We start from the raw sequence: 23,994 nt of genomic DNA, 5'->3' as shown, positions 1-23,994 counted from the left end.
TCAACAGTCTTTAGAAAGTTGTTTGAGGCTTCTATGGTGAACAGAGAGCCAACAAAGGAAGTTGGAAGTTGTTGACTCAGGAAAGCACATGAGTTCATTGGCGCGCATTCACGTGAGGGGTAGCTGTGTTCCAAAACGTTTTTCAAGACATTGGAATCGTCCGGTTGGAATATTATTGAAGTTCTAAGTTAAAAAGGCCCTAAAGATTGATGCTATACAACGTTTGACATGTTTGAACGAACGTAAATATAACTATTTTTGACTTTTCGTCTTGACATTTTGGCCGCGCTTCCTACATTTGGAGTAGCTTACTGAACGCGCAAACAACAACGAGGTATTTGGACATAAATTATGGACTTTATCGAACAAAACAACATTTATTGTGGACCTGGGATTCCTGGAAGTGCCTTCTGATGAAGATCATCAAAGGTAAGTGAATATTTCTAATGCTATTTATGATTTTAGATGACTCAAATGGCGGGTGTCTGTATTGCTTGATGTCTTTTTCTGAGCGCAGTACTCAGATTATTGCAAAGTGTGCTTTCCCCGTGAAGCTTTTTTGAAATCTGTCACAGCGGTTGTTCATCTATAATTCTTTGAATAACAGTTTAATATTTTATCAATGTTTATGATGAGTATTTTTGTAAATTTTTGTGCTCATTCACCGGCCGTATTGGAGGCAAAATATTTTCTGAACATCACACGCCAATGTAAAATGCTGTTTTTGGATATAAATATCAACTTGATCGAACAAAAAAATGCATGTATTGTGTAACATGATGTCCTAGGAGTGTCATCTGATGAAGATCGTCAAAGGTAAGTGCATAATTTTAGCTGATTTTCTGGTTTTTGTGACGCCTGTCCTTGCTAGGAAAATGGCTGTGTGGTTTTTCTTGTGTTGGAACTGTCCTAACATAATATAACTTTATGCTTTCGCCGTAAAGCCTTTTTGAAATCGGACAATGTGGTTACATTAAGGAGACGTGCATCTTTAAAATGGTGTAAAGTATGTTTGAGAACTTTGAATTATGACATTTTGTGGTTTTGAATTTGGCGCTCTGATTTCACTGGCTGTTGAATAGTGTGAACCGTGGGTGGGACGCTCCCCAAAAGAGATTAAACAATTTAAAGGCAATGCTACCAAATACTAATTGAGTGAATGTAAACTTCTGACCCACTGGGAATGTGATGAAAAATATAAAAGCTGAAATAAATCACTCTACTATTATTCTGACATTTCACATTCTTAGAAAAGTGGTGATCCTAACTGACCTAAAACAGGGAATTTTTACTAGGATTAAATGTCAGGAATTGTGAAAAACTGAGTTTAAATGTATTTGGCTAAGGTGTATGTAAACTTCCGATTTCAACTGTACATATGAGATGAGTAAAGCAGTATGTAAACATTATTAAAGTGGCCAGTGATTCCATGTCTATGTATATAGGGCAGCAGCCTCTATGGTGCAGGGTTGAGTAACTGGGTGGAAGCCGGCTAATGATGGCTATTTAACTGTCGGATGGCCTTGATAGAAGCTATTTTTCAGTCTCTCGGTCCCAGCTTTGATGCACCTGTACTGACCTCGCCTTCTGGATGGTAGCGAGGTGAACAGGCAGTGGCTCGGGTGGTTGATATCCTTGATTATCTTATTGGCATTCCTGTGACATCGGGTGCTGTAGGTGTCCTGGAGGGCAGACAGTGTGCCCCCGGTGATGTGTTGGGCAGACCGCACCACCCTCTGGAGAGTCCTGCCGTTGTGGGCAGTGCAGTTGCCGTACCAGGCGGTGATACAGCCTGACAGGATGCTCTCAATTGTGCACCTGTAAAGGTTTGAGGGTCTGAGGGGCCAAGCCAAATTTTTTCAGACTCCTGAGGCTGAAGAGGCTCTGTTGCGCCTTCACCACATTGTCTGTGTAGGTGGACCATTTCAGATTGTCAGTGATGTGTACGGCGATCAACTTGAAGCTTTCCACCTTCTCCACTGTGGTCCCGTCAATGTGGATAAGGGCGTGCGCCCCCTGCTTTTTCCTGAAGTCCGCGACCAGCTCCTTCATTTTGTTAAAGTTTAGAGAGATGTTAATTTCCTGGCACCACTCCACCAGGGCACTCACTTCCTCACTGTAGGCTGTCTCGTCATTGTTAATAATCAGGCCTACTATGGTTGTGTCGTCTGCAAACTTGATGGTTGGAGTTGGAGGCGTGTGTCATGGGTGAACAGGCTGTACATGAGGAGGCTGAGTATGCTGTGTTGAGGATCAGTGAAGAGGAGGTGTTGTTTCCTACCTTCACCACCTGGGGGCGGCCAGTCAGGAAGTCCAGGGCCATTTGCACATGGCGGGTTCAGACCCAGGGCCCCGAGCTTGATGGTGACCTTGGAGGGTACTATGGTGTTGAAGGCTGAGCTATAGGTATTCCTCTTATCCAGGTGTTGTAGGGCAGTGTAATGGCGATTGCATCTCTGTGGATCTATTGGGGCGGTAAGCAAATCGTAGTGGGTCTAGAGTGTCAGGTAAGGTAGAGGTGATATGATCCTTAACTAGCCTCTCAAAGCACTTCATGATGACAGAAGTGAGTGCTACGGAGCGATAGTCATTTAGTTCAGTTACCTTTGCTTTCTTGGGTACAGGAACAATGGTGGACATCTTGAAGCAAGTGCAGACAGCAGACTGGGATAGGGAGAGATTGAATATGTCTGTAAACACTCCAGCCAGCTGGTCTGCGCATGCTCCGAGGACGCGGCTAGGGATGCCGTCTGGGCCGCCTGTCTTGCGAGGGTTAACACGCTTAAATGTCTTACGTCGGCCACAGAGAAGGAGAGCCCACAGTCCTTGGGTGCGGGCCGCGTCGATGGCACTGTGTTATTCTCAAAGCGGGACGTGGCTGGTTTTCCCTTTGTAGTCCGTGATTGTCTGTAGACCCATACGTCTCATGTCTGAGCCGTTGTATTGCGACTCCACTTTGTATCTGTACTGACGTTTTGCCTGTTTGATTGCCTTACGGAGGGAATAACTACACCGTTTGTATTTGGCCATATTCCCAGTCACCTTGCCATGGTTAAATGCGGTGGTTCACGCTTTCAGTTTAGCACGAATGCTGTCATCTATCCACAGTTTATGGTTTGGGTAGGTTTAAATAGTCGGTGGGAACAACCGTATCTGTGTATACATCAATGTTATTATACAAGGCTACCCGGAACATATCCCAGTCCGCATGATCAAAACAATCTTGAAGCATGGATTCTGATTGGTCAGACCAGCGTTGAATAGACCTTAGCACGGGTACTTCCTGTTTGAGTTCCTGCCTATAGGAAGGGAGGAGCAAAATGGAGTTGTGATCCGATTTGCTGAAGGGAGGGCGGGGGAGGGCCTTGTAAGCATCCCGGAAGAGAGAAGAGCAGTGGTTGAGTATTTTCCCAGCGCGAGTACTACAGTCAATGTGTTGATAGAACATTTTAGGAAAATGCTCCCGAAGTTCTATGTTAAAATCCCAAGCCACAATAAATGCGGCCTCAGGATATGTGGTTTCCAGTTTGCATAATGTCCAGTGTAGTTCCTTGAGGGCCGTTGTAGTATCGGCTTGAGGGGGAATATACACGGCTGTGACTATAACCGAAGAGAATTCTCTTGGGAGATAATACGGTCTGTATTTGATTGAGGTATTCTAGGTCGGGTGAACAAAAGAACGAGTTTCTGTACGTTATCGCAATCACACCATGAGTGGTTAATCATGAAGCATACACCACCGCCCTTCTTCCCGGAGAGTTCTTTATTCCTGTCTGCGCTATGTACTGAGAACCCAGCTGGCTGTATGGACGGGGACAATATATGCGCAGAGCCATGATTCCGTGAGTATGTTACAGTCCCTGATGTGTCTCTGGAAGGAGATCCTTGTCCTGAGCTTGTCTACTTTAATGTCCACAGACCAAACATTAGTGAGTAATAGAATTGGAAGCGGTGGATGGTGTGCCCGCCTCCTGAGTCGGACTAGAAGCCCACTCCGAATACCTCTTCTCCGCCGGCTTGGAGAAGTTCAATTGCCCTGGGGGTTGCGAACAAAGGATCCAATTCGGGAAAGATGTATTCCTGGTCGTAGTGCTGGTAAGTTACCGCCGCTCTGATATCCAAAAGTTATTTCCGGCTGTATGTAATTACACAAAAAACGTTCTGGGCTAATAGTATAAGAAATAACACAAAAAAACGAAATACTGCAAAGTTGCAGAGCTGCCATGTCTGTCTTCGCCATCATGCTATGAAGCTACCAGATAATTGGGCCGAAGCAATAATATCAGGATCTTCTTAAGGAAGAAAACAGCAGAACTGCTATGAATTTCAGTGTATGAACACAATCTGTAAGAAGTTAGATCATCATAAACCAAACAGCCATTGATTGAAGGCCTCGCTTTAGAGCTAATAGTCTCTTCTGGAGCTACACCAAATCACATCCATACCTGGCTCATGGACAGTGGGGTTGTCTGATATCACCATGACGTAGAGTTCACGGTCCTCTGCTGACTTCCCAATGGAGTAGAGATGAGCGATGGAACGAAACCCATTGCTGTACCTGTTGTGTTGAAAGAACAAGGCTTTTTCACATTTTATTCAAGCTCCAACATCCTAACATTACTTTTATTTAACTAGGCAAGTCAGTTAAGAACAAATTCTTATTTACAATGACGGCCTAGTGGGTTAACTGCCTTGTTCAGGGGCAGAACGACAGATTTTCACCTTGTCAGCTCAGGGATTTGATCTAGCAACCTTCCGGTTACCGGCCCAACGCTCTAACCACTAGGCTACCTGCCACTCCAGGTAGCCTGTACTTGCTAGAATAACATTTTAAATGCTTCACTGCAAAGGCTATAAAGCGAATATAACAACAGTACCTGCGTAGGAACAGCTCCATGTCATTGTAATGGTGATGGCGGAAGTCCTGTGGCTGGATGGGCTGGTGCTCAGGCTGGGCTGGGGGCCGAGCCTCCTGGGGAGTGGAGCTCTCGTTGGCCCCAGAGGTCCCCATCTCAGAAGTTGTGCTGAAGGTCTCGATGCTGGTGGAGTCAGGGTCAGAGGTTGTGGTAGGAACGGTGGTAGTGGTGGTGGGGGTAAAGGGTATGGTTATGCCACCTGTGGGTTCATTTCCCAGGGGTGCCAGGGTGAAGTTGAGCTCGGTGGCCTTGCCCTCCACCACTTGAACCCCAACTACTGTCATGGACATGTACCTATGAAGACAGAGACATTGAATATGTTTATTCTGTTGCAGTTAAAATAAACATTTAGTAATGCAAAAAAACTAAGTAAAACCCCTGTGCACAGCAGTGTATCTACATCCAGGTGATTTTAAATGCATTTCACCAGGAAGTGTCAGGTAACATGGGAAAGTACCAGTAACAAGCTCTAAGATTTACTTCCTGTAAGAAAACACCATACAGAAAATCAGTTCTAAGGAAAACAAACAGGAACTAAAATCAGGAGTCGAGTATGCTTCTTTCGTTAAAGACTACAGTAACTTGTGTCTGCAAAGTTACTGTAGCAACTATAGAGGAGCTCATTCCTCCAGCAGTACTTACCCCGTAGCTATAGCTGAGACATTGTATGTCCCAGGGAGCAGCAGACGGTAGTAGTCACCAAACTGGGCCGTTGTCAGGTTATGGTTGATGCCTGCCACCATGATCCTGACATCAGGCAGAGCTGTCCCATTGGTGGCTTCCTTCACATAGCCTCTTACTCCAATGTGAACCTGAGAGAAAACAGGATAAGGTCAGAAGAGACCTCAAACACTGTTTCTATTGCCTCAGTAGCTGGGAACAAAAGAAGCTGAAAAAACTAAGTGCTGCCCAGAACTAAGTAACTACTGCAAACAGATGTCAAGACAGAAAAATCTCTTCAATTAAAACAAATAGAGTACAGTTGTAAGAACCAGAGTGTAATACTAAGGGATATTCATATGTGCAATAAAATGATATGTATGATAGTTTGAAAGTTGGAGTGTGACACGGTGTCTTGTGAAAGCCTACCTGCTCCAGGTAGGCAATGAGTGACTCCCTGTTGTAGTCCCACTCTTTCTTTAACTCGGAGGCTGGGGGAAATTTACAGCAGCTCAGTTCCATGGTGATCTCCAGGCAGTTTCCATTCAGGTAGTTATAGTCCTGCATGCCTCCTGAACAGGGATTACAAATTATTTATTTCAATAATTTTTCCTGCAGACAATGTCTCTCTGCTTCAAAACCACTCATGAAGACATCAATATCACTTTTGGAAGCACAAACTAAAGAAAGTGGGCTAGCATACAAAATAAACTGTCAAAAGAAAGTCTGTTTAGGTCATGAAAGCAACAGCATGAACACAGGCCTAACGCTTTGAATCAGGTATGTCCTTAAATCTACACCAATCAACCCTGCATCCCATTGCTGGCTGGCTTTCTTCTGAAGCTAAGCAGGGTTGGTCCTGGTCAGGAGACCAGATGCTGCTGGAAGTGGTGTTGGAGGGCCAGTAGGAGGCACCCTTTCCTCTGGTCTAAAAAAAATATCCCGATGCCCCAGGGCAGTGATTGGGGACATTGCCCTGTGTAGGGTGCTGTCTTTCGGATGGGATGTTAAACAGGTGTCCTGACTCTCTGTGGTCACTAAAGATCTCATGACACTTATTATAAGAGTAGGGGTGTTAACCCTGGTGTCCAGGCTAAATTCCCAATCTGGCCCTCATACCATCATGGTCACCTAATCATCCCCTCTCCCCTGTAACTATTCCCCAGGTTGTTGCTGTAAATGAAAATGTGTTCTCAGTCAACTGACCTGGTAAAATGTGTGTTAAAAAATAAAAAAGTAGGCTAAAAAGGTGTTGATAAATCCAAAGTGGCTGTGGCCAGCACCAGCCTTTCCTCCAGTCCAGGGCTGCCTGGTGGAGGAATGTTTTTGCTGTGGCCTAGTGCCACCTGCCGCCCAGGCAGTGTTGCAGGCAGTAGGCCTCTGGAGGGTTGCCATGACTGGGCGCTGTAACCAAATAAGGGTGCCGGAAATTTGACTGGCAGCTTTTAAAATTTACCGGACATTTGAGAAACATACTAGACCATGCAAGACCTGGATGCAACAATGTGTGGTCCATCTTATTGAAATATGATACACACTTTTAAGATGTTAGAATAACTGTTCACATTGACTTTTCCTCAGCCAACAAGATGAGTAAGGAACAGCAAAATCACTAGCCTATGTCAATCTACCATAGTCCCCATAGTAGAAAAGTTGACCTAGGCCTATTCTATTGGTCAGCTTGTCGAGAAAGAAATAGCCTATTCCAAACAGACTCTGGGACAATTGATCGCAAATTCATACAACCAGTAAGCATAGGCTACATAAAAGCAAGTTAAAAAGCATTGAGTCTGATGCAACAGATAACATTTAGCTTAACATTTTGATGAACTATTTCTATACATTATAAGCACAGCAATGCGCACAAGGCAGTAGTGAAAATGTTCGAACCATAATGCAATTAGCGGGAAAACTGTCGTCAAAAGTGCACTGCACATGCGAGCGCCTTCATGTGACAGAGATGAAAATATCCGTTCGAAATTTAGAAAGTGGGGAGATCTGATATGCAACAACTAGCATGTGTTGCTAATATGACTACGATTACGCCTTTAGCAACTGGACAATGAAAGAAAGTTGATGTAGAATAATTGCCTCCACGGACATGGTCAGATTGTGGATAGCTTACTTTGAAGGAAGGTATAACATACCTCATGTGCTAAACTTTCAGGTTTTAATCAATTCAAAATACGTTTTCAAAATGCATAGGTGTGTGACGCGCTGATGAAGCCTGCCTCCCGTTGCCTATGCATTTGCAGTTTGAGATGCTGTATAAGCAGCTCTCGCGATGTCTGACAGATTTTCTGCTCAAAGGCTTTGTATCTCTCTGTGCTTTGCACGTGTGATAAATAAGATACAGTGCATTTGGAAAGTATTCAGACCCCTTGCCTTTTTCCACATTTTGTTACGTTACAGCCTTATTCTAAAATGTATTAAATTCATGTATTTCCTCATCGACACACAATACACCATAATGACAAAGCAAAAACAGGTTTAGACATTTTTGCAAATGTATAAAAAAAATACAACTGAAATAGCTTATTTACATAAATCTTCAGGCCCCTTGCTATCAGACTCGAAATTGAGCTCAGGTGCATCGTGTTTCCTTTGATCATCCTTGAGATGTTTCTACAACTTGATTGCAGTCCACCTGCGGTAAATTCAATTGATTGGACATGATTTGGAAAGGCACACACCTGTCTATATAAGGTCCCACAGGTGACAGTGCATGTCAGAGCAAAAACCAAGCCATGAGGCCGAAGGAATTGTCTGAAACAGGATCTAAATTTGCAAAAACAATTGTGTGTAGACTGATAAAAGGAAAAAAACAATTGAATCAATTTTAGAATAAAGCTGTATCAAAATGTGGAAAAAGTCAAGGGGTCTGAATACTTTCCGAAGGCACTGTACATAACGAATATACTGTACACACGTGGCAATTTAATTCCACTAAATTATGCAAAGTAACCTATAGACCGATAAGCATGACCATTTCCATCGACTGGTATTTCAAATCAATGAATAAGCTAAAAAGCATTATTTCGCAATGTGATTTTGTCTTCTCCCAGACAATTGGCCGGCACCAATTTTATTTGAAATCGGCTTTTCGATTTAAAAAAAAATGTTTACATACAACTAACATTAGCAACTAACATTAACGCCTGATTGGTAGAGATCTGCAGAGATGGTTGTCCTTTTGGATGGTTTTCCCCATCTCCAGAGGAACTAGAGCTCTGTCAGAGTGACTATTGGGTTCTTGATCACCTCTCTGACCAAGGCCCTTCTCCCCGGATTGCTCAGTTTGGCCGGGCGGCCAGCTCTAGGAAGAATCTTGGTTCCAAACTTCTTCCATTTAAGAATGATGGAGGCCACTGTGTTCTTGAGGACCTTGAATACTGCAGACATTTTTTGGTACCCTTCCCCAGATCTGTGCCTCGACACAATCCTGTCTCAGAGCTCTAAGGAGAATTCCTTCGACATCATGGCTTGGTTTTTGCTCTGACATGCACTGTCACCTGTGGGACCTTACATAGACAGATGTGTGCCTTTCCAAATCATGTGCAATCAATTTAATTTACCAGGTGGACTACAATCAAGTTGTTTAAACATCTCAAGGATGATCAATGGAAACTGGATGCACCTGAGCTCAACTTCAACTCTCATAGCAAAAGGGTTTGAATAATTATGTAAATACGGTTTTTTTTTTTTTAAATGTATACATTTTCAGAAATGTCAAAAACCCTGTTTTCGCTTTGTCATTATGAGGTATTGTGTATAGATTGCTGAGGATTATTTTATTTTTTAAATCCATTTTAGAATAAGGCCGTAACGTAACAAAATGTGGAAAAAGTCAAGGGGTCTGAATACTTTCCGAAGGCACTAAGGTATTTGTTTTTTATTTTTAATAGATTTGCTAAAATTCCTGGAAACCTGTTTTCACTTTGTCATTATGGGGTATTGTGTGTAGATTGATGAGGAATTTTTTTTATTTAATACATAAAATGTGGGAAAAGGGAAGGAGTCTGAATACTTTCCGTAATGCACTGTATGTATGTATGTATGTATGTATGTATGTATGTATGTATGTATGTATGTATGTATGTATGTATGTATGTATGTATGTATGTATGTATGTATGTATTTTTTTAATTTTATTTTTTTAAATAAAAAAAAAAAATGTCCAAAAGCCGACTATTATTGGCTAACGGAACCCGATAAAAGTAGGAAACTCAACCCTCTTCCTCACACACAAACAAAACAAGGCCAAGTCACTCTGCCGCCTCTACACAGACACAATCCAGCTTGCAAATTCATGCTAGTGCGCATAACCACGCGCACGCACACACCCACCCACAAGACAAACGGCACAAACAACAAGGCCAGCTCTTTCATCTGAAAAGAGCCTACCAGCCTCAGGTTAGAACTTTTGTTGTGTGCATATGATAGACAGCATGTGTGGGCAAGACAACACAGCAGATCCAGAATTTTCATAATCAAAATGACACACACACAGCAGAGACGGATAGTGGCTGCTAGTGATTTAGCCAACTACAGGACGTGTCTCTAGTACAGGAATCTTCAGGAAGTATTTGGAACAGACAGGGAGAGGGGGAGAAACGGAAGCGAGAGGAAGCGGGTATCCATCCATCATCAGTGAGTGACTAACTTACCAGGCACCAGTTAAAAAAGTAATCTCCAGTAAGGCGGCTGTTTAATCCACATACATCAGGGTTTAATGTGTGCGTGTTAGGCCAGTTCTCACTGAGAGACGAAAGGTATCAGAAAGCACAGAGTAAGCCCTTACTAACACAGTACTGAGTCAGCCTAGGACAAGCCAGAATACAAGCCAGAGTGGTACATGCAGCTGTTGTACATCGTCTCAAATGGCTGCATCACTGTGACTGCCTAGCCTGCAGATTGATTCTGGGTTCTGTGGTTTTGGTTGACTGGTAAAGAGTTTAGATATAAAACCACAAGACAGTTGGTGGGTTATTTTAAATCTATTTGATGCCAGGCTTTATGGCAGTAGCATAACATATATTTCTACATGTTTCATAGAGTTTTCATAGTATTTTGCTTGAGTCATGGCAGTGGAAACATTACTAAACATGTTGGACTGCCTTGCATGACTTAAATGGCAGGGTGTGTGTAAACCCCAGTCTAGTTGTGCTAAGCTGACAGCTGTGGTGAAACAGATCAACAGGGCAGTGCCCTACGTGAGCCTGTTTTACAGAGTACTTTAGGGATGTTAGTTCAGGATGCTTCTCAGGGGCTTAGTCCCATATGGTGACACCAACAGGCCTAGGCTGTCTCTGACAGTACCTCTATGGACACTGGCTAATAACCTTAGCATGAAAAAGACTATCGTTTGCATTGTAACAATGCTCCAAATAAGAGTAATCTCAGTGACTTTTTTGTGTTTAATGATTTGCCCGGCAGCACCCGTGATGTGTATAATATGACATGTCATATTAGACAATATCAGAGAGCAAACATCCTCCAGACATAGAGCTCACGACAGGACCTCAGGCCTATCAGCCCCACCCTCCACATCCTCCCTCCAGGCAGGATACACCAATGACTGTATATACACACAGTATGACTGGACAAAGCCATCAGTCACATGACACCATTTATTCCTATGTGCAGACTCAATAGCGAATTCAAGCCAAATGAAGTCGGTTAAGATGACGTCACATCTTGACATAACATGCGCCGTCTGAGCTACTCCAGGAAATGAAGTTGCAGGCTGACCCCTCTCATTGAGTAACCCGAGTTGTAGGACCGACCCGGGTACTGTAGGCTTCCATTAGTAACTAAATTCTCCTTATCATTTTTACTGTGTGCCATTTTAAAATAATCGGTTCAAGTACATACATCTGCTGTATTAGAAGCTATTATTGATGCCATGATTGTCTTCTAAACACTTTTCAATTTACACAAACATTAACCATGAAGATTGCCATTTTTCCATTCACTATAATGGGGGTCCTGTTTTCTGCTAACAATACCTGCAGTACCGTGGTCAGCCTTGAACTTCTGTGGCTTCAATGAGAGGGGGCAGTCATTCTCCCCTGGGATAGGCTATACACAGTGAGTGACACACCCTCATCCAGTGTTTTTTCCTAACTACATGGAGTAGCCAGCCAAATAGAAAAAGTAGCCAGCCAGGGAGTTTTGGCTGGCTACTTTGCAGAACGAGCTCTATTTTGGTGGCCTCTGGTACATTCTAATGCCTTGAGTCCATCCGAAATACACCAAATGATTTAATACTTTAACAACTTCACCTCCCAGATTAGTCAAATGAGTTGGAGTAGAAATACATGACTTCACAATAAAAATGAAAATGTATGAATTCAGTGTGTTCTTAGTTGTTTTGGATATGGCCTAGGCCTAGCCCTATATGATCAGGACCATTTTTTAAGTAAGATAATCTTTAACATTAAACTTGTCTTCTCTTGAGAATAAAGTCATATTTACAGTTTGAGAAACAACATAGAAATGCAGAAAAATTATTTTAAAAATGCAAACATTCAGTGGTATGACCCCCAAACCCCCCGCCAGATTGTATAAAAGTGGGGGTGCAAAGTCCATTAATAGACCTACAGCTATGACTGAAGAATGAAGCACGTGTTAAACATGGGCATTGCTATACAGAAAGCAACAATTGACTACTCCATTTGACACGTTGATTAAATCAGTAGGCTTATGTCAATATCTTTAATAATACTAGGTATCATTAGATTTTATAACCTTCAATCTGTTTTATCATATTTTGGACCAGAATGAGGGTCTCTCACCACTCCTCACTGCAGGAACAGTAGGTATTCAACCTCTTGATTTAAATTATGAAAATATTATCTGTAGATAAATCGCTAGTACCGGATCGGACCCCTTTTGCCGACCAGAACTGCCTGAATTCTTCAGGGCATGGAAACATTGCCCAATTGGTATCAAGGGACCTAACGTGTCATGAAAAAACATTCCCCACGCTATTACACCACCACCACCAGCCTGTACAGTTGACAACAGGCAGGATGAGGCCAGGGGCTCATGCTGCTTACGCCAAATCCTGACTCTGCCATCAGCATGACGCAACAGGAACCAGGATTTGTCAGACCAGGCAATGTGTTTCCACTCCTCAAATGTCCAGTATTGGTGATCAAATGTCCACTGGAGCCGCTTCTTCTTGTTTTTAGCTGATAGGAGTGGAACTAGACATGGTCACCTGCTGCAATAGCCCATCTGTGACAAGGACCGACAAGTTGTGCGTTCCGAGATGCCGTTATGCACACCACTGTTGTACAGAGCCGTTAATTGCTTGTTTGTGGCCCACCTGTTAGCTGGCACGATTCTTGCCATTTTCCTTCGACATCTCATCAACAAGCAGTTTTTTTGCCCACAGGACTGCCACTGACTGGATGTTTTTTGTTTGTTGCACCATCCTTGGTAAACCCTTGACACTGTTGTGCGTGAAAAGCCCAGGAGGCCGGGCGTTTCTGAGATACTGGAACAGGGCCACCTGGCACCAGAGCATACCATGCTCAAAGTTGCTAAGGTCACTCAATTTGCCCATTCCAACATTCATTCGAACAGTAACTGAATACCTGTCTGCCTGTTTTGGCAGAGCTCATTCAAATAATAGCCAATGTGTAGAATACCCAACTATGCAATCTTCCAGTAAATATGTTTTTGTAAAATATTCTGTGTACAATTTTTTTAAAGTCCTTATGCATAGAGTTGTATGGTTTGTTGAACTTTGAAACCAATGTTTTTTGTTTGGCATACATTTTAAGTGAAAACTCTGAGTCTCAACACAATTCCGTTACCGTGGAATTGCCCTACATTAACCTCACAGCCAAAGACAAGTAGATCACTGACTGACTGATAATCATAAGAGGACATACCTTCGACAAGACAAGTGGGAGTCTCATGGCAATAGACTTTTAAACAGAGAAATTCCCCAGAACTAGCCTTGTCATCACTACAATCACCATGTCTGTTGTTCTCTGTCTGTTTGCAGTGATGCCTGTTTGTAGCATTAGGCCTACCAACCCTGCAATACTGTTTGTATAGGCTTTCCACCCAAACCACAGTGAACGATTGCCTTACTCAACAAATATACCTGACCTATAGTAGGTAGGGATGTGCATCTTTCCCTTTCATGATGAGTCATATGTATCATGGCTCCGATACGAAACGTTTTAGTTTGAAATGATTCGATGCGATTCGATAAACAAATCAATGCGATTCGGTGCACTAACATTTAGTCAATAAACATTCATTTTCCATACTAAATTTAAATCTGCTGCTGATAGAACTCATGAGCTGGGCCTCTGAGCTGGAACTGTCTGCGCTGCTGTCTGGTCTGTTTAATGCAGGGGCGCAACTTTGGTTTTAGAAGTTGGGAGGACATAACTTTTGTTTTTTATCCAGTCAGATAAATACTCCAAACAGCCTACCTGACACTCGGAGGCGTCCGCATGGTCCTAAAGCACATTGTTGTCTCGTTTTGTATCACATTCCAATGATAAAACTGGGGGGGACAAAAATGCAATTTCAGAATGTGGGGGGTGTCCCCCCCGTCCCCAGTGAACGTTGCGTCCCTGGTCTGATGTATGTGTGATGGTGTATGTAGTCACCTGAGCCATAAGGGATCCTAGTGGGCATCTACCTCCCCACTATTAGATTAGGGGGAGGCAATGTATGTTGTTTTTTTTAACCCCACTTTGGATCATCCATTTCTCATTTTTCCAGATTAAAATTGTTTGAGCTAGTAATGTATCAATATTTATCTTTACAAAATTAGCCATGACATAACCAATGAATATATAGCATAACTTTGGATTTCACCCAGTCTCAAACTGAAATGGTTTTGACCGTTTGGAAGTTATGGAGTAAGCTCCTCCCTTTTTTGACCATGCAGTGCTGCTTCGCTCGCAAAAGTGATGATGGCTGTCATCATTTTGAAATGATCATCTTTACCCTGTATATCTAAAAATGACCATATATAGTGATCGTATAAAGCAAAACAACCAAAACTATAGCTGATGGTGAACCTGATCAAAATCAAATCTAATGTAAGCCATGTTCAGCAGGTAAGCTATAGCCATATGAGTTGTGTCTCTGGTGGCTTACTTATATTCTGGTAACAACAGCGCATTTGATAACTTATCAAATCAATAATAAAGCCTAATATTGCACAAGCCATTTTACAGGCATTTGAATGATGAAGGTGCTACGCAGATGTGCAAGATCAGGAATAAGCCGCATACCTCTCTTTGGTCAACACATGAAGCAGGGCACAGTGCTCAGTTTGACTAGGCTACTGATATGGCCTGGGGTTGTTCGGAATGCAAAATGACTTGTAGATCAGTTGTCACAAAAGATTAGGTATTTTTAGAAGGTAGAAAGAAAGTAATATGAGCAACAAAAAAATAGTGAACCAATGATTCGTAACGTTTTTCTGACCGAGTATCAACATTTGGATCGGTTTGGGGTCCCGTGGACCGATCCACTCCGATCTTAACTATTTGAATGGGTGACCGATGCGTACAGGTGAATCCTTACATCCCTAATAGTAGGTCCAGTGGTTCTCATTTCAGCCTCATGTTAAATAACAAACACTAAACCGCACATAAAGATTCCACAGGGTGCCAAGAACAACAGAACTGACTGTTGTCATCCAAGTATGAACAGTCAGAAACAGAGCACTGGGTATTGCTGGTGAGTAAAAGGACTAGGCTAGTTAAAATTATTTTGTCTATAAATAGACTACAGGCCCAAGTAGTTTATAAACTTCATGAATTATCAGTTCATCAATTTGTCGGGGCATGGATTCTACAAGGTGTCAAAAGCGTTCCACAGGGATGCTGGCCCATGTTTCCCACTGCTGTGTGAAGTTGGCTAGATATCCATTGGGTGGTGGACCATTATTGGTACAGACGGGAAATTGTTGAGCGTGAAAAACACAGCAGCGTTGCAGTTCTTGACACAAACCTGTGCGCCTGGCACCTACTACCAAAGGCACTTAAATATTTTGTCTTGCCCATTCTCCCTCTGAATGGCACACATACCCAATCCATGTCTCAATTGTCTCAAGGCTTAAAATTCTTAACAAGTGACATCAATAAGTGATCATAGCTTTCACCTGGTCAGTCTAGGTCATGGAAAGAGCAGGTGTTGTTACTGTTTTGTACACTCAGTGTACATCCAGTTGATTCAAGGCTTTTTCTCTAGGAGTAGCCTATATCCCTGTGTAAACTACGGGTATGTCAAATACAGTAGACAATAGCACGAGTCAAACTCATTCCACAGAAGGCCAAGTGTCTGCAGGTTTTGCTCCTCCCTTGTACTTGATTGATGAATTAATGTCACTGATTAGAATAGGAACTCCCCTCGCCAGCAGACACTAGGCCAGCGTTTCCCCAAACCTGGGCCTTGGGACCCAAAGGGGTGCACGTTTTGGTTTTTACCCTAGTACTACACAGCTTACTCAAATAATCAACTAATTATCAAGCTTTGATCATCTGAATCAGCTGAATAGTGTTAGGGCAAAAACCAAAACATGCACCCTTTGGTGTCCCAAGGCCGAGTTTGGGAAACGCTGCACTAGGCCCTCCATGGAATGAATTTGCCACCTCTGGCATAGAGGAAAAAGATAAACTAGGTCTACAAAAAAAGCTTGTCAAAAGGTTATCAGTCACTATTGCAATTATCCAAGTCACCCCAAACTTTCCCTTCCTCCCTATTTTCTCTACCCCTCTCCCTCCCCATCATTCGCTCTCTCAACAGTCAGCTCTTGGATAATGACAATTATCTAGATTCTAAACTCACATTTGTAATGTTCTAATAAGATCCTACGATATCATTGGGTACATTTCACTCCTGTCATTTCCTCATTGAGCATTGTGTAAGTCTACTCTCAAATTCCATCAGAGAATTGAGTCATATTTCATGACTTGTTAAGACACCTAAACTTTACACCTCCTAGTTTCATCTTTAAATGACACCTCTGCTGTTCCTTTGGTAGTGCTTATAAAAGACAGATTTCCTCTGATGCACAGACCTCCTGCAGTCTCCATTAACCACAGAGGCAGTCAATTTAGATTCAGGTGAGTAATGAAGAAACCAGAATTAGTCTTCTGCCAAGTCATAATTTACAACTGAAGCAGAGGCAGTCTGTTAGAGTAGATTCAGGGATTATTGAGGAATAGCTGAGAATATACAACCCCTACACACAAATACACACAGGGTGATGACACCACATGTCTATACAGGAAAAGCCTTGACGGTCACCTGAAACCTTCAGACTCAGATTAGAGTATCATCTCATCGCCCCTCGTCTGGCTCTCTTTCCAAACCCCTGACCTGACCTGCCAGGAGCCACACAGCACAACAGAGACTGGGGGTCCGGTTACTGCCTGGTGAACACAGACACTGGTATTCCTGAACATGAAGGAGGGTAGTGGGGGGACAGCAAGCTGCATGGACACACACACACACACACACACACACACCTTGTAAAAGACGGATAGGATAACCTGAGACCAGTCAGGCTTTCTGTGAAGAGAGAACAGAGAGCAGGTCTGTCCTGCAGGGGTGAATAATACAATACTAGCTAGCTGGGTCTGTTGTCCCCTGCCACAGCTGCTCTGCTAGATAGTGAAGTCAGCGCAATGGAACACCTGTATGTTCAAAGTCGTACTCTGATTCAATAGCCTAATTAGTGGGGTTTTAAATCAAGACTAGACAGACAATCACAGCTGTGGCGCTGCTGGTTTGGTTCTCAAATAGATCTAAAATGAGTCGAGGGAAATATATTCTGAGAAAATTGGGCCATGGGAAATGTACAGTAGCAAAGACAGAGGAAACCACCACACTAATTAAAGAACCCCTTTTCATGGCAACCCGTAGCCTAGACATCACACATTGGGCTTTGTCCCAATGACAAAAAGTAAGCCTGTACCATGGCAGTGAAAGCCCACACTTTACATGTTAACATATATCCTTTATTCCCTTACTATAGGCCTACATGCCATTCAATATTCATTTCAAGGTGCCTCCATGAACTCATACACCACTGAGCTGAGTAAAACCTGATATCCAGCTGATTATGAACGCCTGAGAGGTAAATATACCACATGATGTCGTCAGTCTCTGAGAAGAGAACATTTTAAAATAGACCCCAATTGACTTAATCGTCATGGCAACGCAGGACTCCGCTTTCTGTTTCAACAATAATGTGTGATTGTTCTGAGAGAGGTGAGGTGGGATAATGAGGGAAACATTCAAAAAAAGCAGGTGAAGATATTTTGTCAAGAAATGAAAATGAAACAAATTATGAAGAAGAGAAAAAAATACATTAGAAATCACAAAAGGAAGATACTGGAGCTGGTCTAGGCTACTTTGTGTGTGAATGATACTCTTTTTCAACAAACTAAGAAGGAAAAAGAACATGACCTTTGCTCCCCAAAAAGCATAATCAGTGGTCTGATAGTTAAGGAGGAAAAAGTCTTACCGGGTACATCGTACCATTTTGCTCCGTTGACGATGCCATCCTCGAAAGTCTCGTCAGGGGTATCTGGGCACTTAGGCTCCCCGGTCCTCATGACGGGGTGGTTCTTGGCGTAGGTCAGCGCCAGGTGTTTAAACAGGTTGTCATCCACAGAGCGGCTGTAGTGACCCTGCATTATGTGGGAGGCCGAGTCATCAAACGGGTAGCTGGCCACCACAGTGCCACCATGCAGGTTCCCTGACAGGACAAACCTGGAGGGACATAACAACAACACAATGTTATCAGGAGGCAGGGGATATATAGTAGGCCTAGTATCTACCGTCTGCCTGTCTGTAGCAGGGGGAAGGGAAAGGGGGGAAACCTTTAACTATCCGAGGCTGAGCTGAAGTACACACACGAGCACGCCCACATTCACATCATCGGGGCTATAGTGGAGCAGATCGATAGCTTCAAGTTCCTTGGTGTCCACATCGCTAAGGTCCAAACACACCACGACAGTCGTGAAGAGGGCACGACAACGCTTATTCCCCCTCAGGAGGCTGAAAAGATTTGTCATGGGTCCTCAGATCCTCAAAAAGTTCTACAGCTGCACCATCAAGAGCATCCTGACTAGTTGCGTCACCACTTGGTATGGCAACTGCTCGGTATCCGACCACAAGGCGCTACAGAGGGTAGTGTATACGGCCCAGTACGTCACTGGGGCCGAGCTCCCTATCATCTAGGACCTCTATACCAGGCGGTGTCAGAGGAAGGCCCTAAAAATTGGCAAAGAGTCCAGCCACCCAAGTCATAGACTGTTCTCTCTGCTACCGCACGGCAAGTGGTACCGGAGTGCTAAGTCTGGGACGAAAAGGCTCCTTAACAGCTTCTACCCCCAAGCCATAAGACTGCTGAACAGTTAATCAAATGACTACACAGACTATTTGCATTGGCCCCCTTATTATAATTTTTTGCACAGGCTCGATGTACACTCCTCACTGCACTCTAACCACACATTCACATATACCACACTGACACTCCAACACACACACACACACACACACATTAGCATTCCTTCACACACGTTGCTGCTACACTCTGTTTATTATCTCTGTATAGTCACTTTTCCCCTACCTACATGTACATATTACCTCAACGACCCCATACCCCTGCACATTGACTCAGTACCAGTACCCCCTTGTATATAGCCTCACTATTGTGTTACTATTTTTCCTTTATTTAACTTACGGGGCGACAGGTAGCCTAGTGGTTAGAGAGTTGGACTAGTAACCGAAAGGTTGTAAGATCAAATCCCTGAGCTGACAAGGTAAAAAAAAAAATCTGTCGTTCTGCCCCTGAACAAGGCAGTTAACCCACTGTTCCTAGGCCGTCATTGAAAATAAGAATTTGTTCTTAACTGACTTGCCTAGTCAAATATATTATATTTTTTATTAATAATGAATAATTTTCTTTATTTAACTTATTATTATTATTATTATTATTTATTAATAATAGTTGGGGGCTCGTAAGTAAGCATTTCACAGTAAAAAGTTGCTGTAAAAGTTGCTGTAATTGGCACATGTGACAAATAATTTGATTTGGTCTATTGTGTTCCAATAGATAACACAGTGATTTCCTGTCCATGCAGGAGGTTCTGCACACCAGATGGGACTATAACGGTAACAGCAACATATCCTGCAGTAGTGCCAAAAACCTACCTATGTTGGCCTATTAGAGTCTGATGTTGATCGAGGGAATTCACAACTGTTAGCTGGCAACAGTGGACCCCTAGGTAAATGGATAGATCCTTCAGGGGTCCTTCTGACTTGCCTAGTTAAATAAATCTAATAAATAAAGAGGGAGGAAGGGGGTATTTAGGGTCCATGAGGAGGTGCTTCAGAACAATAGGAACAATGATAGATGCAGGCTACCAGTAAAGTCCTTGGTTTTAGCAGTTATAATTTTATTTGCAGTAAGGGATGTCTGTGTAGCCTAGGCTCCTGGAGTGCTGCAGCCACTTCATATTTTTTATTTAACTGACCTGGAGGATCAGGTGTGTGATGTGTTGAATTAAGGCAATTATCTCAGTTGGTCAGCTGTCATAACAAAATTCTGTAGTACCTGGGCCACTCGAGGAAACGGGTTGCCTACCCCTGGTGTAGCCCATAACGTTGAGCCCCATCTCACCATTTGAATTTGGTTATAAACATTGTAAACTAAACAAACCATGGTGTATGTAGGTCTATGTAAATAGAAAAGAGAAATAAATACTTTTTCTCCAGGATCCATTTAATGACAGCTGTAACCTCGGGAATATCCTCTTGCTGGATGTTGATTTTGTCAAACTGGTCAGGAAAACTTCGGTTGAGGTCCATGTTCCTGGCGTTGGAACGACCCACTGCGCCGCCACTGCAGTCCCCCTCCCTGGACATCTCGAACCCGTCTGGGTTCATACTGGGCATAATGTAAATATCCGTCCTCGTCACCAACTCCGTGATACGCGGGTCCTCTCCATACCTCGTCAATAGGTATTCCACAAGGTAAACCAATACTTGCCTCGAGATAGTTTCGTCCCCGTGCATGTTCCCCACGTATTTACATTTGGGTTTTCCCGGTACGTCAGCGTTGGGGTCCTTTGTGATTCGCATAACCCACAACTCCCTGCCCTGCACGGACTGGCCTATACTGGACAGGTTGGCGATGTGAGGGTATTTCAAGGCCATGAACTTCAGTAGCCGGGTCATTTGCACATAATTGTAGTATTTTGTATAGTCTTCTACCTCTTTCGCTGCGGTGTTGCTTCTGACAAGCCTCGCCTCGCCGACGCTCAGAGCCGTGATGGGGACAACAACAAAAAGGAGGAAGACGAAAAGTGAGACACACAGTTTCGGCGCTGTATGTCGATGCTCCCGCAAATATGTTGCCATGTTTCCGACTCTCTTACCTCTTGAACATCCACTCTTGTTACATAAAAAATCAATTTTGCTAGCTAGCTAACCCAGACTGGATGCATTCAACATCCCGTTAAGCTTTCAAAGGGGCGGGGCTTTGCTTTTACGTCACTCTCCTTGAGGAGGAGCCTCTTTTTAAGGTGGTTTGCCGAATATATCATCGTTTGAGTATAGTACTATAGTGTATTTTAGTTCTGTACATTTATATCTGTAAATATTAGTCGGTATTGTAATATACAAAATAACATTTTTTTAAAGTGCAATGCGTTGTATAAATATTTATTCAACTTGGTAGGTTGTAAATTCCCATTGTTGTCTCAATATTTCCATAGTCTCAATTTCCCAACATATTCCTCATACAGTATTGGCTATTAGCTACCAAATTGCATTGGATAAACCTGAGCGATACCATGCATTTAGGCACGATTTGCCCTATAATGGTCAATATTTCAGATGGAGAATGGTACTGAATTGAGACAGACTGGCGTTTAGTGTTGCCTAAGAGAGGCAGTGTTGGATAAACAGTTCGTGATGTCTCAATAAAGCTGGGTTAAATTGAAACATTTTACTTTACACAAAGTATTTCACTCATGATTGAAGCTTTGTATTTTCTTTTGCATTATTGCTAAAATAGTTTAGATTTCTGTGGTTTATATTTGTGTGCTATATGGTGTAATATAGTTTGCTTTTGGTATCAAGGTACACTTAGTAGACACTTAATATTTATGTTTCCTATATTTATTATATCCAAGGTTTGAAAGTGTTTGTTCCAGGAGCTAGGACTACTGAGAAAATATACTAGTAGAGAGAAAAAAAACTGTTAATACAAGTATAGACTATTGATCCCAGAGCAGGTTAATACCAGACTCTTGTATCACTGTTTATTGTTGTTGCTCATTTTCTCTTTATTGATCACTGTGGCTGTGAATTCCCCGTGACAACACTGAAGAACAGCATCAAAGCCTGGCTTGTACCACCACACCAAACAAGACCCTTCACTCCGCTTGCTGTGGGGCGTTTCCGTCACTTTTATTTTTCTTTCTTATTCTCTTGTTTTTCTTCTTTCTGCAATGGAACAAAACAGAAGTGCTGTAAACATATTTGTCGCTGTGAAGCACCAGAAGCATGGAATGATAGAGTGGAGGAGGGATAAGAGGAGGAGGGGTGAAAGAAGGAGAAGGCTGTGGAAACTTTCACTGCTGGATGCAGTGTTTGTACTCTCCAACATGACAGTCGCACTCCATGATGTACTGGTAGCCGCGTTACCTGGGGAACTGGTAGCACACCCAGCGAAAGGGGGAAAGGGAGAAAATATCCAGATCAGAAAGAGTTGGCCCCTACAGTACATGTTAATCCTCTGTATAATATCCAGGGACACCATATAAAAGCACATTTATCTAATTTTTCACCATAGTGTCTCTTTAACACATTTGGCAAATAGAGGTCAGTAAGGTCACAGGACACTCATTGACAGTGCTTTTGAAAGTATTCAGACCCCTTGACTTTTTCCACATTTTGTTACATTACAGCCTTATTCTAAAATGTATTAAATAAAAAAAGTCCTCAATCTACACACAATACCCCAAAATGACAAAGCAAAACAGGTATTTCAAATTTATAAAAAAATAAATACCTTATTTACATAAGTATTCAGAACCTTTGCTATGAAACTGGAAATTGAGTTGATGTTCAGTAATGGCTCGGATCCACGGAGCCAGGGCTGGATGATAACCCAGAACACACTGGAAGGGAGTCAGCCCTGTGGAGGAGTGACACAATCAATTCTGGGCGTATTCCACCCAGGGAAGGAATCGGGCCCAGTACTCTTGCTAGTTCTGGCAGTGACTCCTCAGGAACCTAACCAGCTCCTGGTTCATCCTCTCCACCTGCCCATTAGACTGAGGCTAGTAACCGGAAGTGAGGCTGACCGTGACCCCCAGTTTCTCCATGAAGGCTTTCCATACCCGTGACGTGAATTGGGGGCCACGGTCGGAGATGATGCCCTCCAGAAGGCCATAGTGCCAGAAGACCTGCTGGAACAGTGCCTCAGGATGACTTTGTGTAAGGTAACCGTGGTGATGAGGAAGGGAAGGCTTTCCTGGTACAAGGTTCCCACAATGAGGGTGAGTGGTGCTGTAATGTGCGTGATAGTGCCGGATCCCAATGGTCATTTATCCAAGGCTTGGACCGGGAAAGGAGAGGAGAGCGGGTACATGGTGATGTTCAGGGAGGAGACGAGGGCCTGGTCGATAAAATTCCCTGTAGCACCGGAGTCCATTGGAGCCATAGAGACAACAACTGAGAGATAGCCAACCAGTGAAATGGAAACCAGGGAGGGTTTAGCGGAAAACGATGAAGGAATACTCACGCCTACCCTGGGAGACGGATGATCACAGGGCCGTCCATCTGCCTCAGTGGACTTAGGGTTGGGAGCCAGTGCTCCTGCTGGCCACAACAGGGACACAGGCCCAGCTGTCTCAGGTGACGTCACTCTGCCGCGGAGAGATGTGTATCTCTATAGGTTCAGACTCTGCCCCAGGAAGGCCAAAGGCAGAGGGTGAGGGGCGATAGAAGCGCCGGCGCCCCCAAAGAAGGTTGTCCAGGCGGATGGCCATCGCGATGAGCACATCAGGGAAAGGTTGTTGTCCTGGCTCACCAACCTCCTCGTGCAGTTCTCTTCAGAATAGGGTGCTCATTCAATTCTCTGGAGGCTGCCACAGTCCAAAAGGTGAGGGCCTACTCCTCAGTGGTCTGAGCACCCTACCGCAGTTGGAGTAGTCACTCAACTCCCTCTCCGCCCTCTTGTGGATGGTCGAAGACCGCCCTGAACAGAGCCATGAACCTCTCATAGGAACCTAGCGCCTCCTCTCCTCTCTCCCAGACAGCCGTAGCCCACTTCAACCCCTGCCCGGTCATCAGGGAAATGACCGTGGCAATCTTGGACCTCTCGGTGGTGGAGCGAAATAGAGGGAGC

The 23,994-nt window shown here is 43.4% G+C and overlaps 1 protein-coding gene across 1 annotated transcript in view; it reads right to left on the bottom strand.

The window, feature by feature from the left end:
- Nucleotides 1-21,126, bottom strand: part of LOC115163343 (carboxypeptidase D) — a 33,646-nt gene extending 12,520 nt beyond the window's left edge. The window contains exons 1-6 of the mRNA XM_029715139.1: nt 20,341-21,126; nt 18,094-18,341; nt 6,006-6,148; nt 5,559-5,728; nt 4,878-5,210; nt 4,446-4,558 (exon numbers count right to left, since the gene is read on the bottom strand). Of these exons, the coding sequence (XP_029570999.1) occupies nt 4,446-4,558; nt 4,878-5,210; nt 5,559-5,728; nt 6,006-6,148; nt 18,094-18,341; nt 20,341-20,996 (1,663 nt within the window). The 5' untranslated portion in view covers nt 20,997-21,126. The remainder of the gene's footprint in view (nt 1-4,445; nt 4,559-4,877; nt 5,211-5,558; nt 5,729-6,005; nt 6,149-18,093; nt 18,342-20,340) is intronic.
- Between the last annotated feature and the right edge of the window lie 2,868 nt (nt 21,127-23,994).

The sequence above is a fragment of the Salmo trutta genome, chromosome 26 (assembly GCF_901001165.1).
Source record: "Salmo trutta chromosome 26, fSalTru1.1, whole genome shotgun sequence".
Lineage (NCBI taxonomy): Eukaryota > Metazoa > Chordata > Actinopteri > Salmoniformes > Salmonidae > Salmo > Salmo trutta.
This window is presented reverse-complemented; position numbering and strand designations above follow the sequence as displayed.